The 22,609-nt window shown below is 45.0% G+C and overlaps 1 protein-coding gene across 2 annotated transcripts in view; it reads right to left on the bottom strand.

The window, feature by feature from the left end:
• Crtac1 (cartilage acidic protein 1) overlaps positions 1-22,609 on the bottom strand; it is a 145,643-nt gene that overhangs the window by 108,628 nt on the left and 14,406 nt on the right. For both annotated transcript variants that reach the window (XM_052761091.1, XM_052761090.1), the window contains exon 2: positions 18,693-18,892. In XM_052761091.1, the coding sequence (XP_052617051.1) occupies positions 18,693-18,892 (200 nt within the window). The remainder of the gene's footprint in view (positions 1-18,692; positions 18,893-22,609) is intronic.

Genomic DNA, 22,609 nt, shown 5'->3' with positions numbered 1-22,609 from the left:
TTTAGGCTGGCTGGCCAGCAAGCCCCAGAGATCCATCTGTCTCTGCCAAGTGCTGGGATTACCAGGGAGTGCCACTACACCTGGCTTTTTTTTTTTTTTTTTTTTGGTTTTTCGAGACAGGGTTTCTCTGTGTAGCTTTGCGCCTTTCCTGGAACTCACTTGGTAGCGCAGGCTGGCCTCGAACTCACAGAGATCCGCCTGGCTCTGCCTCCCGAGTGCTGGGATTAAAGGCGTGCGCCACCACCGCCCGGCCACACCTGGCTTTTTAAGGGAGGTTCTAGGGATCAAATTCACGCTTGCAGAGCAAGCGCTTTTAGCGACCGAGCTACCCTCCAGTCCTTGTGTGCATTCTGCTTGATGGCTGTGATAGGCAATTTTACGTGTCACACCCCCCCCACCCCCGCCCCGTAGGCCATGGGCTATCTGGGTTCAGCTCCGCTTCTGGTTGTATCTGTGAAGTGCTTCCAAATAAAATGAGCATTTGAAGGGTGTTCTTTCTGCCGTCTTAAGGACTGAACCCAGGGCCTTGTGCATGCCAGGCAAAGGTTTTATCCCCAAGTCATTTTTTTCTGCAGCCTTCATTTTATTCTATGTTTACAGAGGGGTCTTATTATACTGGCCAGGCTGGCCTTGAACTTGTGATCCTCTCTCAATCTCCCAAATAGCTGGATTACAGGTATTAGCCACCACACCGGTTGGTTGAAATTAGCTCTTGAATCTCAAGAACGCAGCAGAGAGTCTGCTCCAGAGCCCCATCATCCAATCCACTGAAGGCCTGAACAGAATCTAACAGGGAAGGAGGAATTTTCTCCCATCCTGCCTGTTACTGAGCTGGGACTCCTTATCACAGCTCCTCCCATCCAATGATTTACATCACTGTTTCTCCCGGTTCTCAGGCCCAGCCCCCGCCCCCCACCCCCCACTAGCTTTCTTAGGCCTCCAGCTTGCAGATAGAAGATGGTGGGATGAGGTTCCCTAATCTCCCCTACTTCCTGCCTCCCCCTGCATCTCCTTTCTCCTATTGGTGACCTCAGTACAGCTGCTACATGGTGCTGTGACGTAGGTTAGGAGTTATGGTTGTCTCTGTATATGAAGAGACAAAATCTCAGAGAAGTTAAAGACAGCATTCTAAGGTCTCCCAGCTCGAGGGAGAAGCGGCTAGTTTAAAGCAGTTCCGTGAGTCCCGGGTTCCCTTCCTGTGTCTTTGTCCATTTCTCCTTTTCTCCGCCTCCCACTCCTAAATTCTCTCGTCCTTTACGTCTCAGCTTAAGTCTCTCACTGCCTCTTCTGTCGGTGACCTTTCCCTGGCTACTCTTGATCCCATTTCCATGACAGCCTCTAAGCATGTATTTCGAGACTGTGGTTTTCAACTCTTTTCAAGTATGAAGATACCTTTTAATATTAAAACAAAAACTCCGTGTAATGGTAGTTGTGCGCATAGGTATTGATGAAGTGCCCACATATAGATGGATCCTCAGATGCCTTATAATAACTCTGTGACCTCTAGGTTGGCATTCACTACTTTAAAATATCTGGGGGAATCCATATAGCCATCACTCTTCCTGCTCTCTGCCTGGCCTGCTACACTATAGAAAAGGCTTATAAATGCTATTTCACAGCTCTTTTTGGCTCACTGTCTGCCTTAAGGCTACTAATTTCTTCTGAAATGTGGTCTTTTTGTCCCTTCTTTAATACGCTTAATTATTTAAGAAGCCATGAACTATGATACTTACATTTTATATATCACCTCTTGATTATTCAGGGACTGATTAATTCATGGGTTACCCAAGTCATGTCCTCCTCCTCCATATCCCCATTTTGTTTTATCATTCCATTTCTTATTAGCATTTTTAAGTCAGAATGGACAGTGGGAGTGAGAAATGATTCTGGATACAAATTATGAATTCTGATGAAGGATTTTGGTTGGAGGAAGGTGAAATTATTTCCCAAAGTAAGAATTTCTTTAATTCATCAGGCATATTGATTCTCTCTGAGCTCTGTGAAGGCAGGGTGGCTCTTGTTCACTATTAACCTCCAGGGCTCAGCAAGGTGCCTGGCACATGGTAGCTTAATAAAAAAAAATTGTAAAATGAATGAATAAGAGCTGACTAATATAACAGGGCCAAATAAACTTCCTCCCCTGTGAGACATTGATTTATAGGACACCAAGTAAAAATGCACGGTATCTTATTTTAGGGTTGTATGTCTGCAGACAACACAGAATAGCAATGTTTAAATGACGGTGTTAACAATTAACAACAGGAATATACAGTTCTAATTAGAAAACAAAACACATGATACTTCTGCCAATGGAAGAGAGGACAGAGAGGTGCTGGAGCTGCAGAGGAAGGGGTCAGTCCAGCCAAATTCCTCCTGCGATATTAGCATTAGATAGACATATGCGCCCCAACACACTAAGACCTGGGCACTTCCTATGTGTCAGGTGCTGTGCTAGGCACCCTGCGTGCCTTATCTCGTTTGTCTCCTCCACGATGGAGGAAGCGGTATTATCTGATAGCCATCAGAGAGTACCCAGTATGCCTAGAAATTTTCTTAAGCTCTCCAGCTTCTTGAAACAGGAATGAACTTGTCTTCTTTTTTGCTTCCCAGTTTTAAAATTAAAGATTTATTTTCTCCTAAAATGTTAGATGCGTTTGAAAGATTAATTCAGATTGTAGATATGGCTTTGGAAGCGCAGACGTACCTGGTCTCTCACTAGCTCTTGCCTTTCGGTGTTAGGGAATCTTCTTGAAGGGAAACTTTTATAATGAGAGTTCCCAAACTTTTCTGTTTCCCTAACTTGTGGGAGCAAAGTGGTTTGCACTTGGGGATGCAGCGTTTCTAGGCATCCCTGGCTCTGGTGCTGTCCAGGACCCTGGTGCTGAAAGTTTACTAAAGCCTTCCCAGGCCAGCCACAAGGAGCAATGACTGATGGGAGTTGGAGGAATGCCTCCTGGGTGTTGCAACACCTTTCCAAAATAGGGAAGCAACTTTGAAGGCTCCTGGAGGAACTGGAAACAGCCCATCTTATTTGGAGGAGGAGAAGGAAATGTTGAAGCCACCCCTCCACACACACACACACACACACACACACACACACACACACACACACACCCCACACACACTCCCCACACACACCCCGCTCCTTCTCTCACACCTTGCTTTAGCTTGGAGAGAAAGCAATGATAATAGGTTACTGATGGGGAAATTTCTGTCTTTCTAAAAAGGAAAAGAATACCAAAAGAATACCAAGATTAATGATGGAAAATGGTATAGCATTTCCTCAGAAAGTTAAAAATACAATCCAGTAATCCCACAGCTAGGTTTGTCTCCAAAGGGAGACAGGTCTATGATGAAGAGGTTTCCTCCCTCCCAGATTCATTATAGTACTTTTCACAACAGCCAAGGTCTGGAACACACCCATATCTAAGTGTCCACCAATGTATGGATAGATACAGAAAGTGTGAAATACACAACCAATAGCATAATTTGGGTTTTAAGGAAAGGAGACAATCCTATGATTGTGACATCACAGATAAGCCTGGAAGACGTTATGCTAAGTGAAGTATGGCAGACACAGAGACAAATGTCAAATGAACCCACTCACACGTTGAATTTAAGGCTACTAATTCTTAGCTCATAGGTGCAGAAAGTAAAATGGTAATTTCCAAGGCCTGGGGCCAGTGCGGGGAGAACTGGGGACACTATGGGAAAAGGGCATACATTCCAGTTAGGAGGGGTTAGTTTAAGTGACCTATTATGTGGCATGGGACTTACATCTAGAAACAACATATTACATTCCTGAAAATTGCCAGGGGAGCACAGACTGTAACTGACCTCACCACAAAAAGTAAGCGTGTGAGGCAATGCATGCGTTAACAAGCTCAGCTAAGTCATTCACAACGAGGCCGGAACTGCTCTCATTCACTAACCTCCAGGGCTCAGCAACCACGGCAAAGCAAGCATGTGCACCGGAGACATAGACCACTTCAGGTTTTCAATTCTGCACAGGCGCACCTGGGAAGTGGTTCATTCTGGAGAATTCCACTGCAAAGAGAGGAACTAGAAACAACCAGGACTGAAGGCCTGGTGGTGCTGTCAGTCTCTCGGGATTACTCTGTCAACAAGTAATTATTGTTGTTTAATGAAAAAGAAATGAATACAGAGACCCTGGCTGCAATTGTAAAAGATCAAACCCCAAACATCAGAGAGACCCTCCATAGAGGGGGCACAAAAAGCCGCACTACAACTTCAAGTGAAATTCCGTATTTCCACGAAAGCGGCATATCCACTGGGGACACAAAGCCCTAAGTGTATTGAACACGGAGGAGTATTTTCCCTCCAGCACATGACTTCCCCTGTCATTTTCAGACATGACTCCAATGACCATGACTATTTATGGGACAGGATCATATTCTTGTATTTGCAAAAGGACCGGGCACACAGCTATGCACACGATAGGTAGGCAGAGAATTTGTTTACTGAGTTGATTGATGCTGCTCTCAAGGCGAAGGCCCTCGAATCAATCACTTCTGAGTGTAGCTAATGTTTATTATTTTCATTAGTTCCCCTACTCAAGAGCCTCCATCCATCCACAAGACCCCTGCCTATTTCATTTCACTGAACACTGACTATGTGCTCGGCACTGTAGGTGCACAGACGAAAAACACAAAGGTCCTGCCTCTAGAAGCCTGCAATTTTAGACAGGATTATTGATCTTATGTATCATAAAATATCCAGGATGTTTACTGCTTAATTAAATAACATCGCGTTTTTGGTTTAGTTTCTTTTAAAATCTGATCCTACTAGCAAAAACCCATGTTTCAGAAATGTAAGTTAACATTAACTTATTGTATAGCATGGCATTTATAGTTAAAAACAACATATTGTTTGCTGAAATACATATACACGTATGCATATATATATATGAAGACAGGCAGATTCCTAAGACTCTTCCCTGTGACTGAACAGTCACAGCTTCTCCTTTGGGGCTCGGGAGAGTTGTGCTCTGGTCTGCAACAGCACCTGATAAGGGGCTTGCTCTGGCTTGCCCTTGTCTGATCTCTATCGTGGATTTGGTATTAGATGATGAAAGTAGCTCTAGAATAACAGGAAGGTGAGGAGGATTTACTGAGGGTGTGCAAAGGCATTCAAACCTGAAGCACAGGGGGGGGGGGCATATAGGTCTGGACACCTCAGGGATAGGAACCATGGCCTTGATGGCCACCTCGTTCTCTCTGGGTGTTTCATTCTTTCGGGTTCTTCCACAAGCTAAGGAACAGGGTGGGTGGTAGCTGCGACATGTACTTTTATAACTCATGACCTGTGAGCAGGAGGAGAGCTTTTCTCTTAGAGTCAAGAGTGGGAAATTGGGTGGAGACACTGATTAGGCCACCTTCGATCATAGGGAGCTCTAGACTTCTCCCAGTGGACAATGGGCTGCTTTACTTGGCAGTTCCACAGGATTCTGGGATTGGGAGTTTTCTGAAGGATGAGGACTTTTCCTCACAGAAGCTATAAAAATGCTGTGGAGGCCATGCATCCGATCCTGCTACCTTACTCTGAGCCAGGAATCCCCCCCCCCACACCCCACCCCACCACCAAAGCAATGCTGCTCTTCAATAGTGCTTCCCACAAGTGGGATCTTCATTAGCCTGCTCATCTTTTCACTCATGGACAGCATACAGAATGACTACAAGATCAGTATATGTCAGAGAGCTGAGTCTGTGACTTCATAGGCTATAAACAGCATGGGAAGATGGCTGCAGGGGGTGGTTCTTGATGTGCAGTCACATGCTCTGTCTTTTGTTTGCAAAGTCAACAGCAATGACACAGGCTGGCATCATCTGTCCTAGCAACAGACTCTAATCGTGACTGTTCTGTTTTCTTCCACAGAAGTTTAGTTGAAGGATCTGGTCTGGTTACATGAGTATACAGGGCTCACTGAACACGCCTACACACAAACACACACACACACACACACACACACACACACACACACACTACACATGCACTCACACTCACACACTTCCTTGTCTGTTATACCTGAGTCTCCCATGCTGTAGGGCTCTCTCTGTGTGAGCAATGAGTTCAAATATCTCCAAGCAGCTAAAAAGATGAGTCTTAAATATGAGTCTTCCTTAGCTGCACATGCCCCTCCCATATCTTCTAGATGTCATAAGGAGCTTTGGGGACCCCAGGTCTGTTGGGAGCCCCAGACTCCTGTCTACATTTGTGTTTAGAATACTAAAGAATCCTCCCATGACAGAACAAGAAATCCCAAATAAAACATCTTTTAATAGACATAAAAATGTAAGGCGCTTCTCTGAAAGCAACTCCACTCACGGATGGCGACTGGAGAACACGCTGGAAAGAGGACCTAAAAAGCACCATGAAGAATATCTCACTAGTCCTTACCCTCACAGCAAGGTATCCAGGAAGGTAGGGCATCAAAGTCCTACACTAAGCCAGGGCCTTTGGAAAGAACCAGTGTTCCCAGTCCATAGGACCTGTTGTCCTTAAGGGAGGTGAACAGAAAGCCTCTCTTGGTAAAAGGTGCATTTAGCTTAGACCTATATAGCTCCTATATTCAAAGATTAAGCAAATGTAATTAGAAGGCAAGCTGCCATGAATAGGCAGAAATAAAACTAACCACAAATACATCTAATCCCTAAACACTATAGATAACAGAATTGTCAAATATAGAATATAACCACATGAGAAAGAGTCCAAGGGAAATGGGCAAAAACTCATAAAAGCAGGTGAGCAGTAAACACTGTCAGGAGTTATTAGAGAGACTTGAAAAGCAGACAAACAAAGAACAGTGTATTTGAACTTAAAACTCAGTAACAGTTCAGATGCAGCTGAATGAAAAATCAGTGAACTGGAAGGCATACTTGGGAAATCACCCAGATGTAGCAGCACAGAGAGGCAGGGAAGAAAATACTACGAGAAAGGTTACTGATTTGGAAGGCAGATGGGAGGCCTAACGTGTCTAAGTGGAGTTCTAGAAAGAGAGGGTAGAGAAGAGAACACGGGAACTTTTTCTAAGTTGAAGGCAGATAATTATTTGGAACTGGCTTGAATCTTCAGATTCAAGAAGCACAAACTTTTTTTTTTAATCTTAAATTTTGCAAAAGAGGCTCTGGCTATGGAGATGGCTCGGTGGATAAAAGCCCTTGCTGTGAAAACATGAGGACCCGGGTTGAGATCTTCAGCGCCTACGTAAAAGTTGGGCACAGCGGCATATGACTGCAGTACCAACAAGGGGCTGGGGACATGCAGATCTCAAGCTCAGTAGCTGGTTTAGCCAAATATGTGAGCCTCAGGTTCAATGAGAGAGGATGTTTCAAAAATAATAATGATAATAATTATTGTTAATGGTAATAACAATAATTATTAATGATAATAATCATGTGGAGAGTGATAAAGTAAGGCATTTTGTCATCCTCTATCCTCCAGATACATGTCTGACTATCTGCACATATGAACACACTGCACCCCCCCCCCATTTCTACATGTGGACATGTGGTTGTGAAACAATAAATTGCAAAAAAAGAAAGAAAGAAAGAAAAAAGCAAGAGGCATATCACCTATGAGGAAATGTCATTCCTAGAAACAGGTATCCAAAGTAAATGACGGCAGCTGGAAGACAGGGAGAAAATAACCATTGGTCTGAAAAAACATCTTTCTAGAAAGAAGACATGATAAAGATATTTTTAGAGTAAGCAAAACCTGGGCGTTTACCAGCATCTGGCACTCAGGAAAGAACATCCAAAGGGGTAATACCAGGGAAAAGGGGGAAATAATCCCAGAAGGCCTTTCTGAGACGTGAGGGGAATGACGAACAAATAAAAAGTGAAAATTGCTCTAACTATAAAACATGGCTTTTATATAATAATAACAGCATTGGTAATCACCATAATGGGCAGGGTTAATAAGGAACAGGACTAAAACACTCTCCCATGCTAAGAGGGCACACGCACAGTTAGAGTGCACCGCAGGCCCCACATTGTTCCAGAAGAAGGTTAGGATAATTTTAGAGTTTGCACAGTTAAAATGTATCATAAAACTTCAAACTAAACCACAAATAAAACAGAAGTAGAGGGTATTAACCCCAAATCAATAGGCAAAAATAAAAGATTTAAAAAAACCCTAAGAACCTTTCTTATTGTCAATTTTTAAAAGCCCTTTAATAAATAAAACAATTTTTTTGGACAAAGTCTTACTATATAGCCCAGGGTGGCTTCAAGCTCAGGCCAATCCTCCTGCATCAGCTTCCTGAGTGTTGGGATTACAGGCATGCAAACACCACCTCACCGACCTATGGTGGTTCTTAAAAACAAAAACAAACCGGCTCTAAAGACCATGGAAATGAACAAATAACAGAAACAAGCCTGGAAGCCTACACAGCTTGATGTTCCCACTATATAGAAGCAGACTAAACTCAGTAGTGACCATCATATGTGACCAAACAGTTTGAAAACCCAAGCCAGAAGCTCCTGCCACGGACAAGAAATACACAAAAACCCCACATAAAGAGCACAGAAAGTGCCAGTCACAGCGTGGAAAACAGTGTACTTTGTGTGTTAGTTTTCTCACTACAACAGAGGTAAGCGCCTGGTAGGAGCATCATGTGGACTCACCGCTCAGAGGTTTCATTGTGCCTGCAGTGAGGTAGCATCCCAGCGTGGACGCATGGCCAAACCAAAGCCACTCACTTACGGCTGAGACATGAAGAAGAGAGAGGAAGAGGAGGAAGCTGGGGGCCCCACCATCCCCTTTGGGCACATGCCCCCAGTGACTGGATGGCCTCCCAAAGGTTACATGGCTCACAGTTCCCATTACCTACAAAAAGTGCCGAGCTTGTAACAGGTGTTTTACGCAGGGACTTTAGGGGGCATTGAACATCCACACTAGGGAACCTGGTATTCACTAACCAAAAGAAAATTCACCAGCTGTACTATCAGGCCAAATGTATAATGTAGGCATGGATGAAGTCACTTCATAACGATGACGGATCCACTCACCAGGAAAACACGAAGATTGTAAAGTTGCACCCAATAAATCTGCATCAGCATATATAATACAAAATTCACAGACTCAGAAAAGAAAATGCACCACCACAGTAGGACATTGCAAAATAAGCTTCTTAGTTATTAATAAAAGCAGGAAAAGGTTTAATAAAAATTATGATTTGGACAACACACTAACCAGCTTTATTTGATGGGCTTGTAGGGAATAGTGCTCGTACCTTTCACCACCCCTATGACCCTGAGCAGATCTCTGGACCTCAGTTTCCTCATCTGTAAAATGGGGACGGTTCTGTGTAGTGTTTTAATCCAGTCTGGGGCTTCGTTTGGCGATAAGGCCAGGCTCACTGTTATTTCATGTATCTTTAGAAAAGGAAGAGCTGCCAATTCAATGCAAGCTGCCAATTGGAATTCACATGTCAGTTTCGGAGATATTAAAATGTAACAAAAATTGTAACTTGGAGTCGATGACATGCTGTTCCTTGTGTGGGCTGCTGTGGTGGTTAAAATGAGAAGAAATTCCCTGTTGCTTCTGCTTTTGCCTTCAAAACTGGTTTACAAGCAGGTGAAGGCAAGCCTCCAGGGAGAGCACGCTGAAAGTCAGGAGGGGGCGTGCTTGTTTCTGGTGGCTTTGAATCCTCCCGTACTTAGAAAGCAGTAAAACTACCTGCTTCCCAGGTCAGCAGATCTTCAGAGGAGAAAGGATGTGCAAAGAAAACTCCAGAGAGGAAGGCTGCGTCAGAGGCCTCCAGCGCCCAAGTGATCCTAGGAGGCCTGTGCTGTAGGGCTGCCAATGGCCATCGAAGCTTTCCTTTGCCTTACAGTGGAGGTGGGGGAGAGGGGGAGAAACGGGGTGAGGGGGGGGAGGGACAGGACGACTAAGAGGGCCCTCGGCTGTCAGCCCATCACTAAGAAGAGAGAAGAGAGGCTTCAAGGCAAGTGATGGGAGGCAAGAACGTACGCTGACTTTCTGAATGGATGAAAAATTCAGGTTACTAAAAGTAGCCCTGCCGTTTGCGGCAGAGGCAATTTTGGTGTCTTAATTATATTACTATTTTTGAATGGCTTTTTATAAAAACTCTTCATTTCTTTGCAAAAATCAGGAGTTTTTTGTTGTTGTTGCCTTTTAAAAATAAATTTAAAAACAAATAAATGATAACAAGGACGTGTGACTTTCTTTGGCCTGAGAGGCCTATGTCCTCTCATTAAACAGACTCTCAGGCTACCTGCCCTCTGCCCCCTCAGCTCAGGCGCTTCTGTGAGCCTCTGGATGACCTCGGAACCTCCAGGGGCGCCTGTAGCTCTTGGATGGTGACCTCCAGGGGTGCTTTGTCTCAAGAGTGACACTGGCTACTTGGGACCTTTGAGTATGTTTGCCCCATTAAGGACAGTGGGTTCCTTACAAACCCTGAATCCCTTCTCCTGCCTCCAGCCAATCAGAGCACCAGGAACCAACCAGTGAGGTGGGGTGAGTTAATCCAAGGGCCATCAAGGAACCAAGTGGCTTTTGAGAAAGTGGCTCCACAGGTAGGCCCTGAAAACTTAGTTTAACCCCCAGAATCCACGTAAAGGAGGAAGAAGAGAACAACTCGCGAAAACTGCCCTTTCACCTCCATGGTGGCCTGTGGTGGTGTGCCCGCCCCCACCCAGAATAATAGTTTTTTAATTAAAAAAAATTTTTTTTGTTCAAAACTATACATGTTCCCATGACAGGTAACTGACACTGATTTTGAGAGATGCGTTTGTTGGAGAGATACATTTTATTGTTGTGAAATTATAAAAATAACACTGTTAAAGTTCTCCGAGGTAATGGCCGACACCTCTTTGAAAAATGATACCAAGCACTTGACCTTTTACCCACTTATTTGGTTCCTGTGGCTGCTGTGACAAATGACCCCAAACCTAATGGCTTAAAGCGGAACAAATTATCTTACCATCATGTGTATTAGACAGCTCATGTTGGTCTCACTGGGCCAAAATGAAGTGTGGCGAGGCTGGTGCCTTCCAGAGATGCTAGGCAATGTTCCCTCACATCCCATCCCTCAGTAGCACCCATCTCCCCTGGCTCTTGGCCCTTCCCTCCACCTCCAGTGCCAGGAAGGGAGGGCGAGCCTTTCCTACATGGGATTACTCTCAACTCAACTCCTCTTCTACCTCCCATTCCAGATTTTAAAAACATTGTAATTATGTGGGAGTGACCTCCCCATCAAAAGGTCATTAACATGATCACATCTGCAAGCGCCGTCTGCCATGTAGGAAAACATATTCACGGGTCCTGGAGTTTAGGGTGCATGTCTCTTTGGATGGCTGTTGTCCTGCCATCTGTAACTCTTGCCACCCTTTGTGTGTGCCTGGGGAGAAGGGGATAGAGAGGCCTGGGTCTTCTGAGCTGGTTAGCAGAGTCTGCTGCCTGCTCTTATTTGTGGCTGCCCAGGGCTGCAGAGTAGGAGGCATGCATGAGGCAATGGGATATTTCTGGAAAGTCTGCCATACACTGCTGAGAGCTCTTCTTAGGAAAGTTTTAAGAATGGGGTAGAAAGGCCTGGCTCCTGCTCCAGCTGGATCTTATAGCATTCAGCGTTAGTGGCCTACCATGCTATGCCACAGCTGAAGACTCAGCACTCACAATCATTCTTCTGTGATACTGCTGACAATGGGTCTCGGGTTAAGGGTGACTCATTTAAGAAATACTTTTCTCTTTTTTCGAGGGAGGCTTTAGAGGAAGTCCTCTTTGCTGTTTGAATTAGAAAGTATTGAAGTTCCTCTCCCTGGGTTTTAGCAGCAGCAGCAGCAGCAGCTTCTGCTGGTGAAGAATAGCCCCTTCCTTTCTTGTAACCGTTAAATCTAAATTGATAAAGTGCAGATCCTGGGACGTGGGTGACTGTACATGTAATAGGGGCTCAAAGCGTTGTTGAACTAAATAATCCCCAAGTTTGCTTTTTGCCTACAGCCTATGAATAAATGAGAAAGATGGAAACTAGAAGCGATTTAGTGATAGCCACTAAAACTTCCAACACACATCTCCTTATGCCAGCATCTCCACTTCTCTTTGGTGTCCATCCTAGAGAAAAGTTTGCACACGTCTGTAAGGATGACATGCCGTATATCAATGCCTGCAATGGTTAGGGATAAGAAACACTTGCAGTCCACTGGAAAAATGAGGAACTGTGTACGGCATGTCCGCACTAAACAACTTCTTTTTAAAAGATACATGTACATGTTTAACATGTTACACCGGGAAAAAACAAGTGTGACAATATGTATTACAGTGACTCCTCTCACAATTATGTATTTGATATATATGGAATTTATATAATATAGAATACCTCTATCTATCAATCTATCTATCTATCTATCTATCTATCTATCTATCTATTATCTATCTATCTATCTACCTATTGATTTATCTACCTATCATCTATCTATCTATCTATCTATCTATCTATCTATCTATCTATCATCTATCTATTTATGTATCTATCTATGTATCTATCTATCTATTCAACTATCTATCTATCTATCTATCTATCTATCTATCTATCTATTATCTATCACACATTCACTACCATCTAGAAACAAATCACTAACTGGAAACCATTGTTATTCTAAGAGTGACTAGGGTGGGCTTGGAGTACGGGGTAGGGGTTAGAAAAGGTGGATTTTTATCTTTATCTATATTGTCTGATTTTTTTGCAATGAAATATATTTAAGTGTAATTAAAAGAGAAACATACTTTGCATTAGAAAAAGAAACTGGGGGGACAGGTCAGCTGATTAAGTGTGTGCCACAAAAACATGAGAATCTGAGTTTGGGTTCTCAGAATCCACAGCAATGGAGTCTGCAACTTCAGTGCCTGAGTGGGGGAGCAGGGAGATCCCTGGAGCTTATTGGCCAGTCAGCCTGGCCAAACCAATGAGTCCCAGGTTGAGTATGAGACCTATTCTCAAAACTAAATAAATAGGGTGGGGAACAATCGAAGAAGAAGCCTCATGTGACCTTCTGACCTCTGGATGCTCAGCGAACGCATGTGCAAGTATACCTGAACACAAACATACACACACTCAAAAAGTAGGCTAGGTTGTCAGCAAGCCCCGAAGATCTGCCTGTCTCTGCCTTCCCAGCTCTGGGCTTACAGCATTTCTACAATGCCAGCACTGTTTGTCTGGGTTCTGAGAATAGACCCAGAGCCTCATGCTCACAAAGCAAGGACTTTACCAACTGGGCTATCTCCTCAGCCCTAAAATAGCATTATTTTAAAAAAAGGAACTGAAAGTTCAAACATGCTTATTCCTGTTTTGTTAAAAGCATGTGTATCTGTGTGTGCATCTGTATACATTTAGACATGCGTTTTAGCATAGTACATAAATCTAAATGTATTTATATGCACACGGAACCTGTTATTTATGACATCTGTCTATTTGTAGCATGCATATGTATGCACAGCAACCACACATATCTGCCTACAGTTATAATACCATGGTAAGTGCTGATTTGGTTAAACCATAGATAAATATCCTATTCTTTTTCACTGCTTCTATTATTTTTAATGGTATCTCCTATATGATCATGATTAATCAGGTAATTGAATACAGTTTGCCTTTTAAATAATTCAATTAGCTTTAGTAAATTAAAAAAGTTTCCTGACATAGTTGCAAAATTGAGAGGAAAAAAACAAAACACTGCTTTACAATCTGCAGCATCCTTTAAATGAAACCCTCCCGAGTGTGAAGAACACGCTAAGGTTTTATCAAATGAATGCTCTTTGTGTAGAAAAACTGATCTAAATCGTGGTTTAAACTTTACAACCACTACAGTCTCTCTACTGGAGCCAACTCCTGCTGGGAACTGAGAGGGCAGAGGGGTTATCTCGGACCTACCAGGATAGCCCTTACAGCGCTCCTGTAAAGGATTGCGCCAGATTGACACCAACAGGAATCCCTCTCCAGATCCTGAGAGGCTGGAGATTGGGTGTTTAGTTCCACTGAGAAAAGGGGAAGCCACTGGGCTTTCCACTTGCCCAGGGAACAGTCCCGAAGACCCTCAATGGTCTGTGCGTGTACAGCCTTCTCTGGGGGTGATCAAATCCTCCCCTCGCCTGGCAGGGAGGCAGCTATCCGCAGACCTCAATCACGCACCTGCCGGTTAGCAGATAAGCCCTCCATATGCGCAGGCACTCGCCCAGCTGTGGCGGAGGAGCGATGAGCCGCCCCTTCCCTCCCCCATCCCCGCAGAACAAAGGGCGGTCATTTTCTGCTCCTCCCAGAGTCAGAAGCACGCACACGCCTTCCATCACAATTAACTCAAGAATCCGAAACACAACACAAACCCACCCGCAACATGTGCAAAATCAATGCTGTCAATAGCCAGAACGAGGAAACTGAAAAAGCAAAGCAAAACAAACCTATTCAAAGAGTAAATACTCAAAGTAACAGGGCTCTGGTCAGCCGCACAAGGTCAACAAATCCAAGGCAACTTCAAGTACAGGATGCCGTATGAACCAAAGAGCTGGCCATTATCCCAGGGGCTGCAAAAGTAACCGCATTCAGGGATCCGCTAATAGAAAGATCTGTAAGATAACGGGTGGGCCTGCCACTACCAGGATACGGGTGCCCCAGGTAAAGGCATTCCAATTCAGTTTTTAGAAATATCCACTCCTGCAACATGTTTCTTAAACAGAAAGCCTACAGTCAGACAGAGAAGGAAGCAGAATTTAATATGGGTGCAGGGCGGATGAAAGAGTAAGAGTCTAAATCAGAGATGCTGCCAAGGAGTCAGCAGGATGAGAGGCAGGGCAGGGATCCCGGCTGTCTTTATGTGAAAGAATGGTGGCTTTGTATCTTCAAGGCAGTCATGAAACAAAAGCTAAAGGAAATGGCCTATTAAGCTCTTATATGAAGGATTCAGATTAGGCAAATTGGTTCTGACTTAAGTAACTGAGCGGGATTGCAAAATGATCACTACATTCCCTTGGATGGTGCTCAGTACACGAGCATCCACACGCTACAGGACTGGCCTTGTTGGGAGGCAAGAGGTGGACCAAATGACCTCTCAAGGTCCCGATTTAAATACGTCTGCATAGTCAACTCTTGGTTATCCAGCCCAAAGCAGAAGACAGTGACAAATCATCCCAAGTTGAAGATAATAAAAGTTGTATTTGCCTTTGGAATGTATGTGGGTACTTAAATTAGAACGTGTCTTTCTGATGCTCCGAGAATTCACAATTCTTTGCAACAGCCACAAAGAAACCCTGACCTGGAGCTGGGAGGGTGCCCGATTTCTCCATTTTTACTTATCCTGTTCCTCCTGTAAGTCTTTTTCCTTTGGGTGAGCAACAAATACGTCTTTCAGAATGACACACAGAAGCTCCAGCTACTTCAGGAGCTGCCTGGGAAAGAATGAGGGGGCAAGGCCCTGTATGATCTAGGCCTTGTTTCCAAAGGGTAATTCCATCCCCCTACAGGACCCAGGCCTGGGGCAAGCTGGACATGGTATAGCACCTCCTCTGCAATGACTGTGAATGACAGTCTAGCTTCTCAACCTTACAGGACACTAAAGCAAAGTCCTTGAGCTCACTGGAGGAGACAAGGTCTTCGGAAGAGGAAGGTGAAATGCACAGCCATTGCTCAGAAAGGAAGAAGCTGGATGCTCAGTAAATGCAAGGTGAACTCCCTGCACAGCAAAGGATATGCGGAATGGAATGCCATGTTTAAGCAGGGGCTTGGGTAAGCAGCCTCAGCAATGGGGGGGAGGGGGGGGGGCACAGGCACTACTTTTGACCTGGTAAAGACAAAGAGACACTGAAACCTCTGTCATCAAACTTTTTTTTTTTCCTTTCCATACAGACCGAGTCAGGATGAGACTGGGGGGGCGAGAATTTTTCTGTTACCTGCTGTTTGTGTAGCTGGAAGATGAAGCATGAGGAGGGTGGTGCCAGCTAGTACTACTGTGTCAGCACGCCTTGGAGAGTGGGGCCAGAAAAGAGGCAGGATGAAAGGAAGCCGGGGAGAGGCCCTTGCATCTTTCTCCGTGGGAGTGCTTTGCTCTTCAAGGTGTTTTTTCACCCCCTGTGGGGACCTCAGGAAGAGTGAGCAACCACAGGAGGACAACAAAGGTCTCCTGAACTGGCCGTGCTAGTGCTAGCGAGTATAGGGCAGGGCACAGGGAACACCAGACAGGTATGGGGGACACACGGTACTGAGGCCAGAGACATCCTCCCTGTGGAGACAGTGAGAGACTTCCCATCTGTGGAGCCTGGCAGCACCTGTCAGGTGTCCTCTGAGGGGAAAAGTGGGTGAGGAGACTTTCTGTTCACAGCGCAGGCCTTGGGTTTTCCATATTAACTCGTGAGACTATGAGCTCACACCAGGGTCTTAGTTGAACAGAGAACATGCCCATGATGCTTAGGGGTGGGGGTGGGCAGGAGGAGGGAAGGGTTGTTCTCCCATGTAACCTGTCCTCTGGCCCCAGGGCCCACCAGGGGGAGGCTGGGCTCACTTATCAGGAGCCAACCAGCGCCAACCAGAGAATCTCAGAAATGGTAGGGTGGCATGTGGCCTTGGGAATTACCCTGGGCATGACTCAGCTTCCCCCTGTTTCAGCTTCAGGGAACAATTAGGCATTGCAGGCGGAACACAGGTGAGCCACACAGCTTACTACGGGAGGAGAGGAACCCTGCTACCCTCCATATTTGCATGGTTTTATTATTTTCTGCTCTTTAAGCAGAACTGAACTGCCTGTTTGAAATGTGGCTACTTGATCAGAATTAGAAATTCAGTTCCCTGAGCTGGGTACGATGGGACATGTCTGTAAACCCAATACCAAGGCATTACAGGCTTTGGGCCCGCCTAGGGTACATATGAAAAAAACACTGTGTTCGTAAAAAGTAGAGAAGGTGGAATTCAATTCTTTGGCCAAGTTAGCCATACTTTAAGTCTTCATTGTTACATGTGCCTAATGAACACCACACTGGGAAACATCACCTAGCATCTAGAAGGTCATTGAGTAGCTCACATCTTACCAGCGTGGGAAAAAAAAATGGACGAGAAAAAAATTCCCTTTGAAACTAACTTTTCTATATATCATCACCACTGACCCTGAGTTCAGTCCTGGTAGGCGGGTAGGGTAGGGTTCAATGCGTCCATTTTACAGATGGGGAATACAGAGCTGAAGCACAAAGGTTGGCAAGTGTTGGGTTAAATAGGTTAAACTGAAAACCAGTTCTTCACTGTGAGTTGTGGCAAATGTTTATAATCCTAGCACTTGCGAGGTGGAGGTAATGGGAGTTAAAGGCTAGCCTCAGTTACAAGCAAGTTCAAAACTAGCCTGGAATACCTGAGACCCTTTCACAAAATGCTTAAAACCAATTCTTCTGTCTCTAAGACCAACACTTTTTACTGCTGTGTATAACTGCTACAAATACCATCACCCATTAGGTACTTTGTTCTATGTTTCCAAAAGAGCTCAGGTCTCCTAGAACTAGGCAGATGGCCCCTCCTATGTTTTTATTACTGGCTGATTGTTGAAATAGTGACTAAACTTTGTATAGTACAGTTTGGTAACTCTAGGCCACCTTAGGGTTTGAATCCTGACCCATCCATCCACTTACTATTTATTTACATTACACAAAGAAAGCTAATTATTATCTTTTGTTTGGTTTTCTGAGGCACAGTCTCATAGTGCTCCTCCATTTCCCAAGTGCTGGAATCACAGACGTGTACCACCAATACGTGGTGGTGGTGGGGGACTGAACCCAGAGCGTCATGCACAGTAGACAAGCAGTCTCCAGCTAAACTTCATTCCCTCCTTCCCACCTTTGAGTTTCAATTCTCCATCTCTACATGGGGATGATAGTGTTGTCAGAGGATAAAGGTGATGCATGTGAAATATGATGTATAGAGCCTGGCACACACTGATGCTCAATAAATAACAATTATCCGTGGTGATTGGCAGAACTTACAATGCACTATCATGTGCAACAGCCGAGTGAGGCTTCAGGACAAGTCATTACAGCGATCCCTTCCTTCCGGATGATGTATGTGAACCTCAAGGTCATGCAACTAGAAAGCTGTACACCTAGGGCACCATCTGAAGCCATCTGAACTCTGAGTCTCTGCTTCTCTAGCTACACAATATTCCTTTTTCTGAGGAGGAGCAGCAGGCAGCATGCCTAGCCAGAGGAGGCTTAACTCTCCCTCTTGATTTCCATCTTCACTCTTCTTTGAGATGGGTAATTAACGTTTTCTTAGCCTTATGTGAAGTGCCGTGGGAGTCAGTGAGCATGCAGCAACCCCTTCTACCCCTTCTACGGACTAACACTTTTATGTCCTGCCTGTGTAGAACCTCAGTGGGGAGGAAGTAATACCTGCATGACCAAGGAGGCTGATGTGTGACAAGAAGCCACCTTGCAAAGCCTGCAGATTCTATAGCTTTCTTCCAAGCTGCCATGTGCCTCTAAGCCCCGCTGTAGCAAAGGGCAAAGCCACAGCATCCCAGACCTGCAGCTCAGCCAGTCAGGCTGGCGCTGACCACAAAGGACTGCAGACCCCACTGAGGACAAACATTGGTCACTGCACTGTGTTTTGGAGTTACCGTCGTCACACAACTGTATCACTGCAAAAGGTGATTAATATATCTGTCAAGCTCAGGGTGGGAGGCACTTACCCTGCCACAACGATCTCGAAGTCCCCATCATGGTCCACATCTGTCACTGCCACTCCATAGTTGAGCTGGGTGGGGTTGCTGTCATAGTCGGGGGGCAGGACTGAGTTGGTGACTGCAGTGAACATGGGCTCAGCCCTCTGGGATCCCCCAGAGAGAGGCAGAAGCCACAGCGGCAGCAGGAGCAAAGCCATCCTGAACATCTGAAAGCAAAAGTTACAAACTTTACTAAAACGTCTCAGAGCCGAGCAGCCAAGCAAATCCAGTCCCAGGGAGGCCATGGAGGCCATGGGGGCGTTCTCCCTGCCCCCCTCAGTCTCAGCAATTGTAGGACCACTGCTTTTTATGAGCTCTGTCTCTGCTATCCTGTGTAAAACTACAAGCTGCCTCCGCCACAGTGGGGCACGGTCCTGGTCTTTCTCCTCTTCTGTAGCACTTATCACTGTACTACATGCAACAGGATTTACTATGCATCACACTTGGTTACTGCCTGCCGCCCTCTGCTAGAGTACAAGATCCACTTTGACATGGATATTTGTCTGTTTTATTTACTTGATATGCACCAAGCTAAGGACAAGGTATGCAATGAGCAGCCAGCATGTATTTGAGGAAGGAATGAAAGAGGGAAGGAAGGAAGGATCTCCCATACTCTGGGGGAGTGAAGAAAATGAGAGATCTCAATGCAGAGGTGGGGGTGAGAACCCCACAGGTTGCTGGGTCTAGAGTATTGTTAGAGGTGGTGAAGGATGGCTCTCCTGAGGGACATACTCCAGAGATAGCCTGGCAGGTTCTCCAAACCAAGATCCTCCTAAGGGCTGGTGGTCATTGCCTCCAGATGAAGAGGCAGTCAGGGGATACATTCCAGCAAGGTCTGGCGGGTAGCACATCATTCACTTGGAGAAATTAAACCATTGCGTGCGTGTTTTATTATAAATTAATTATGTATAATGCATTGTATAATTCATTATAATATCTCTAACATAACTCAGGGTGTTGCCAAGCAGCCTGGGGCCATGGGAGCCAGTGGCACTCACCCAGGAGACAGCTGAGAATGGCCGGGGCGGTAGAAGAACCCCATCTGCTCTGAGCTAGAGCAAAAGACATTTCGAATGCCGAAGAGAGCGCCACTCTAAGACTCTGCCTTAGGCAGAGAATTGGACCTCACAGAATGTCCCAGAGACTCTCTTGGAATTCCAGAAAGCTTGCACAGGTCGAATCCACCAGCAAAGCGCTACCCTCCTGCCTTCAGAAGGCAGCAAACCTCCTCCTGATAGAACTTGGCTGCTTGCTCGTCAGTGCATCTGGCAGCAGAGAACAAGGCTGAGCCGGACTGACATCTTAATGAGGGAAGAGCAAAGGAGATCTGAAGACTGTCTCCCCATATGGAGACAGATGCTCCTGCCAGCAAATGAGCTTGTGCTCCAGGTCAAGGACCCAGAGGCCAAAACGGGGGGTCCAGGCACTGCCTTTAGATCCAAACAGAATCTGAAGCCTCCCTGACATCTTGCTGTAGAGAAATGCAGGGGCAGGGCTCCATCTCAGGGCAGAAAGTATGTAGGATCCATCCTTAAAGGAGGTGCTCGGAGTGTGTTCAAAGTGCACGTGTTGGGAGTCACGATACCAAATGAGGTCATTCCAAATTAAGAGTCCTCTGGCTAAGAAAGCATCTTTCTACTGGGCTGTCAAATCACTGAAGACAACACATTATTATCAGAGTTCTGCAGCACAGTAAGAGATTTGGTTGGATAAGGAAACCCAGAACTATCTTTACAAGTAGCCGTAGGGCAGATAAAGAGTATTTAATAGGCAGGATGGACATAATGAAATGTAGCACGGATCTGAAGATCACGGGACATTTTATTTTATTTCAGATCGTCTGACCTCTGTTGAAGGGACAATAGTGAGCTCCTACTTGAAAGACTATACTAGGCTTTTTCTTTTCGGCCACCAACAAGCTCCAAAATCATGACACACAGACTTATTATTAGTTTTGAAGGCTTGGTCTTAGCTTAGGTCTTATTTTAATCTGTTTCTCTTTGTCTACATTTTGGCTTGGAGCTTTTTACCTTTCTTTCTGTATATCTTACTTTCCTGCTGTCTCCATGTCTGGCTGGCTGCTGCCTGGCTTCTGGCCCCAGGCATGTCCTCCCTTTCTCTCTCTCCTTCTCTTCTTCGTTTCTCTTTTCCAGCCTAGATTTCTCCTCCCACTTATTCTCTCTGCCCGTCAGCCCCGCCTATCCCTCTCCTGGCTAGCTATTAGTGATTCAGCTTTTTATTAGACCAATCAGATGCCTTAGGCAGGCAAGGTGAAACAGCAACACATCTTTACATAATTAAACAAATGCAGCATAAACAAATGTAACACACCTTTGCACAGTTAAAGAATACTCTGCAGCATTAACAAATGTAACATATCTTTACATAGTTAAAGTCATTTCCACAACAAAAGATAAATCCAGTTGATTGGCAGTGGCTGGGATGAGTGATCAGCTTGCAACTCCTCCAAGAAGTTGCCGTCTAGAGGCCAGTCAGTTCCTCCCGGGCTTTCCATCTGCAATTTGGGTCATGCAGCAGGGGTCAGTTCCTAGTAGGGTGATGGATTGACCTCAGCATTGTTTGGAGATCTTGACAAGTTCCAATATCACTGGGTTCCAGTCCTTTCCTTTGAAACGAAAGTTTGGGAAGAGACCTCTAAGAGCCTTTCTGGCTCCAAAATTCTAAGGTAGATGAAAGGAATTTTTTAAAGGAGATATTCAGAAACCTACATTCCATGTCCTCCAACTGCTTCTACAAACTCACACCAGTCTGCATGGCTCCTTTCTGAAAACATTAAACCCATTTTAAAGAAAACGGCTTTCCAGAAGAGTCCTCCAGTATTTCCCTCCAGGGTGGAGAGGAGCAGACTATTAATATTGTAGATCTCAAATTTTCGGAGCAGAGTGGACCAGTGGATGGCTTCACCTAGATGGGTAGGCTGGGGATCCAGGCTTAGGATTTGTGTTCCTAATGTTTAATTCCTCTGCCAAGCCAAACGTACCCTGTACAGCCACCACTGGGGTGCTTGGGACGGGCTTTGGGAAGTGAGATGGTTCAGGACTGGGGTATCCTGGTGGTGGGTTCAGCAAACAGTGGTGGCTGTTGAGGAACTGTGGTAACTAGCTCCTCTCAGGACTCAGATGGAGGCTGCCATGTTCCTCCACATCCTGGGACTCAGAGTGGTCCACAGAGCAGAAGAAGTCTCATTTAGGAGTCTATTAGAAATGCACAAAGTCTTGGGTCTCACCTTAGACTTAATAAATAGAATATCCATTGTAATAAGATTTCGGGTGGTTTGTATGTATGTTAAAATTTAAGGAACAGCCGGGCGGTGGTGGCGCACGCCTTTAATCCCAGCACTTGGGAGGCAGAAGCAGGCGGATCTCTGTGAGTTCGAGGCCAGCCTGGGCTATCAAGTGAGTTCCAGGAAAGGCGCAAAGCTACACAGAGAAACCCTGTCTCAAAAAAAACAAAAAACAAACAAACAAACAAACAAAAGTTTAAGGAACATTGCGCAATCTTGGCTACATTGAAATCACATGGGGAGCTTTAAAAAATTCTCATGACTGACAGCATTTCCTAGATAAGACATCAAGAGCACAAATGACAAAAGAAAAGCTAGATAGGATGGGTTATATCAAAATTAGAAACTTTTGTGCATCAAAGAACACTATCCAAAGAATGAAAAGTCAACCACAGATTGGGTGTAAATATTTGCCAATCATACATCTGATAAGACAGTATCCATAGCATATCAATAAAACATTCCTATAACACAACAGCAAAAAGAAAGAAAGAAAGAAAGGAAGGAAGGAAGGAAGGAAGGAAGGAAGGAAGGAAGGAAGGAAGGAAGGAAGGAAGAAAGGAAAGAAGGAAGGAAAAAA

Source organism: Peromyscus californicus, unplaced genomic scaffold, assembly GCF_007827085.1.
Source record: "Peromyscus californicus insignis strain IS unplaced genomic scaffold, ASM782708v3 Scaffold_4__1_contigs__length_199733344, whole genome shotgun sequence".
NCBI classification, from domain to species: Eukaryota; Metazoa; Chordata; class Mammalia; order Rodentia; family Cricetidae; genus Peromyscus; species Peromyscus californicus.
Note: the sequence above shows the minus strand (reverse complement) of the source record. Positions and strands in the feature narration are given on the sequence as shown.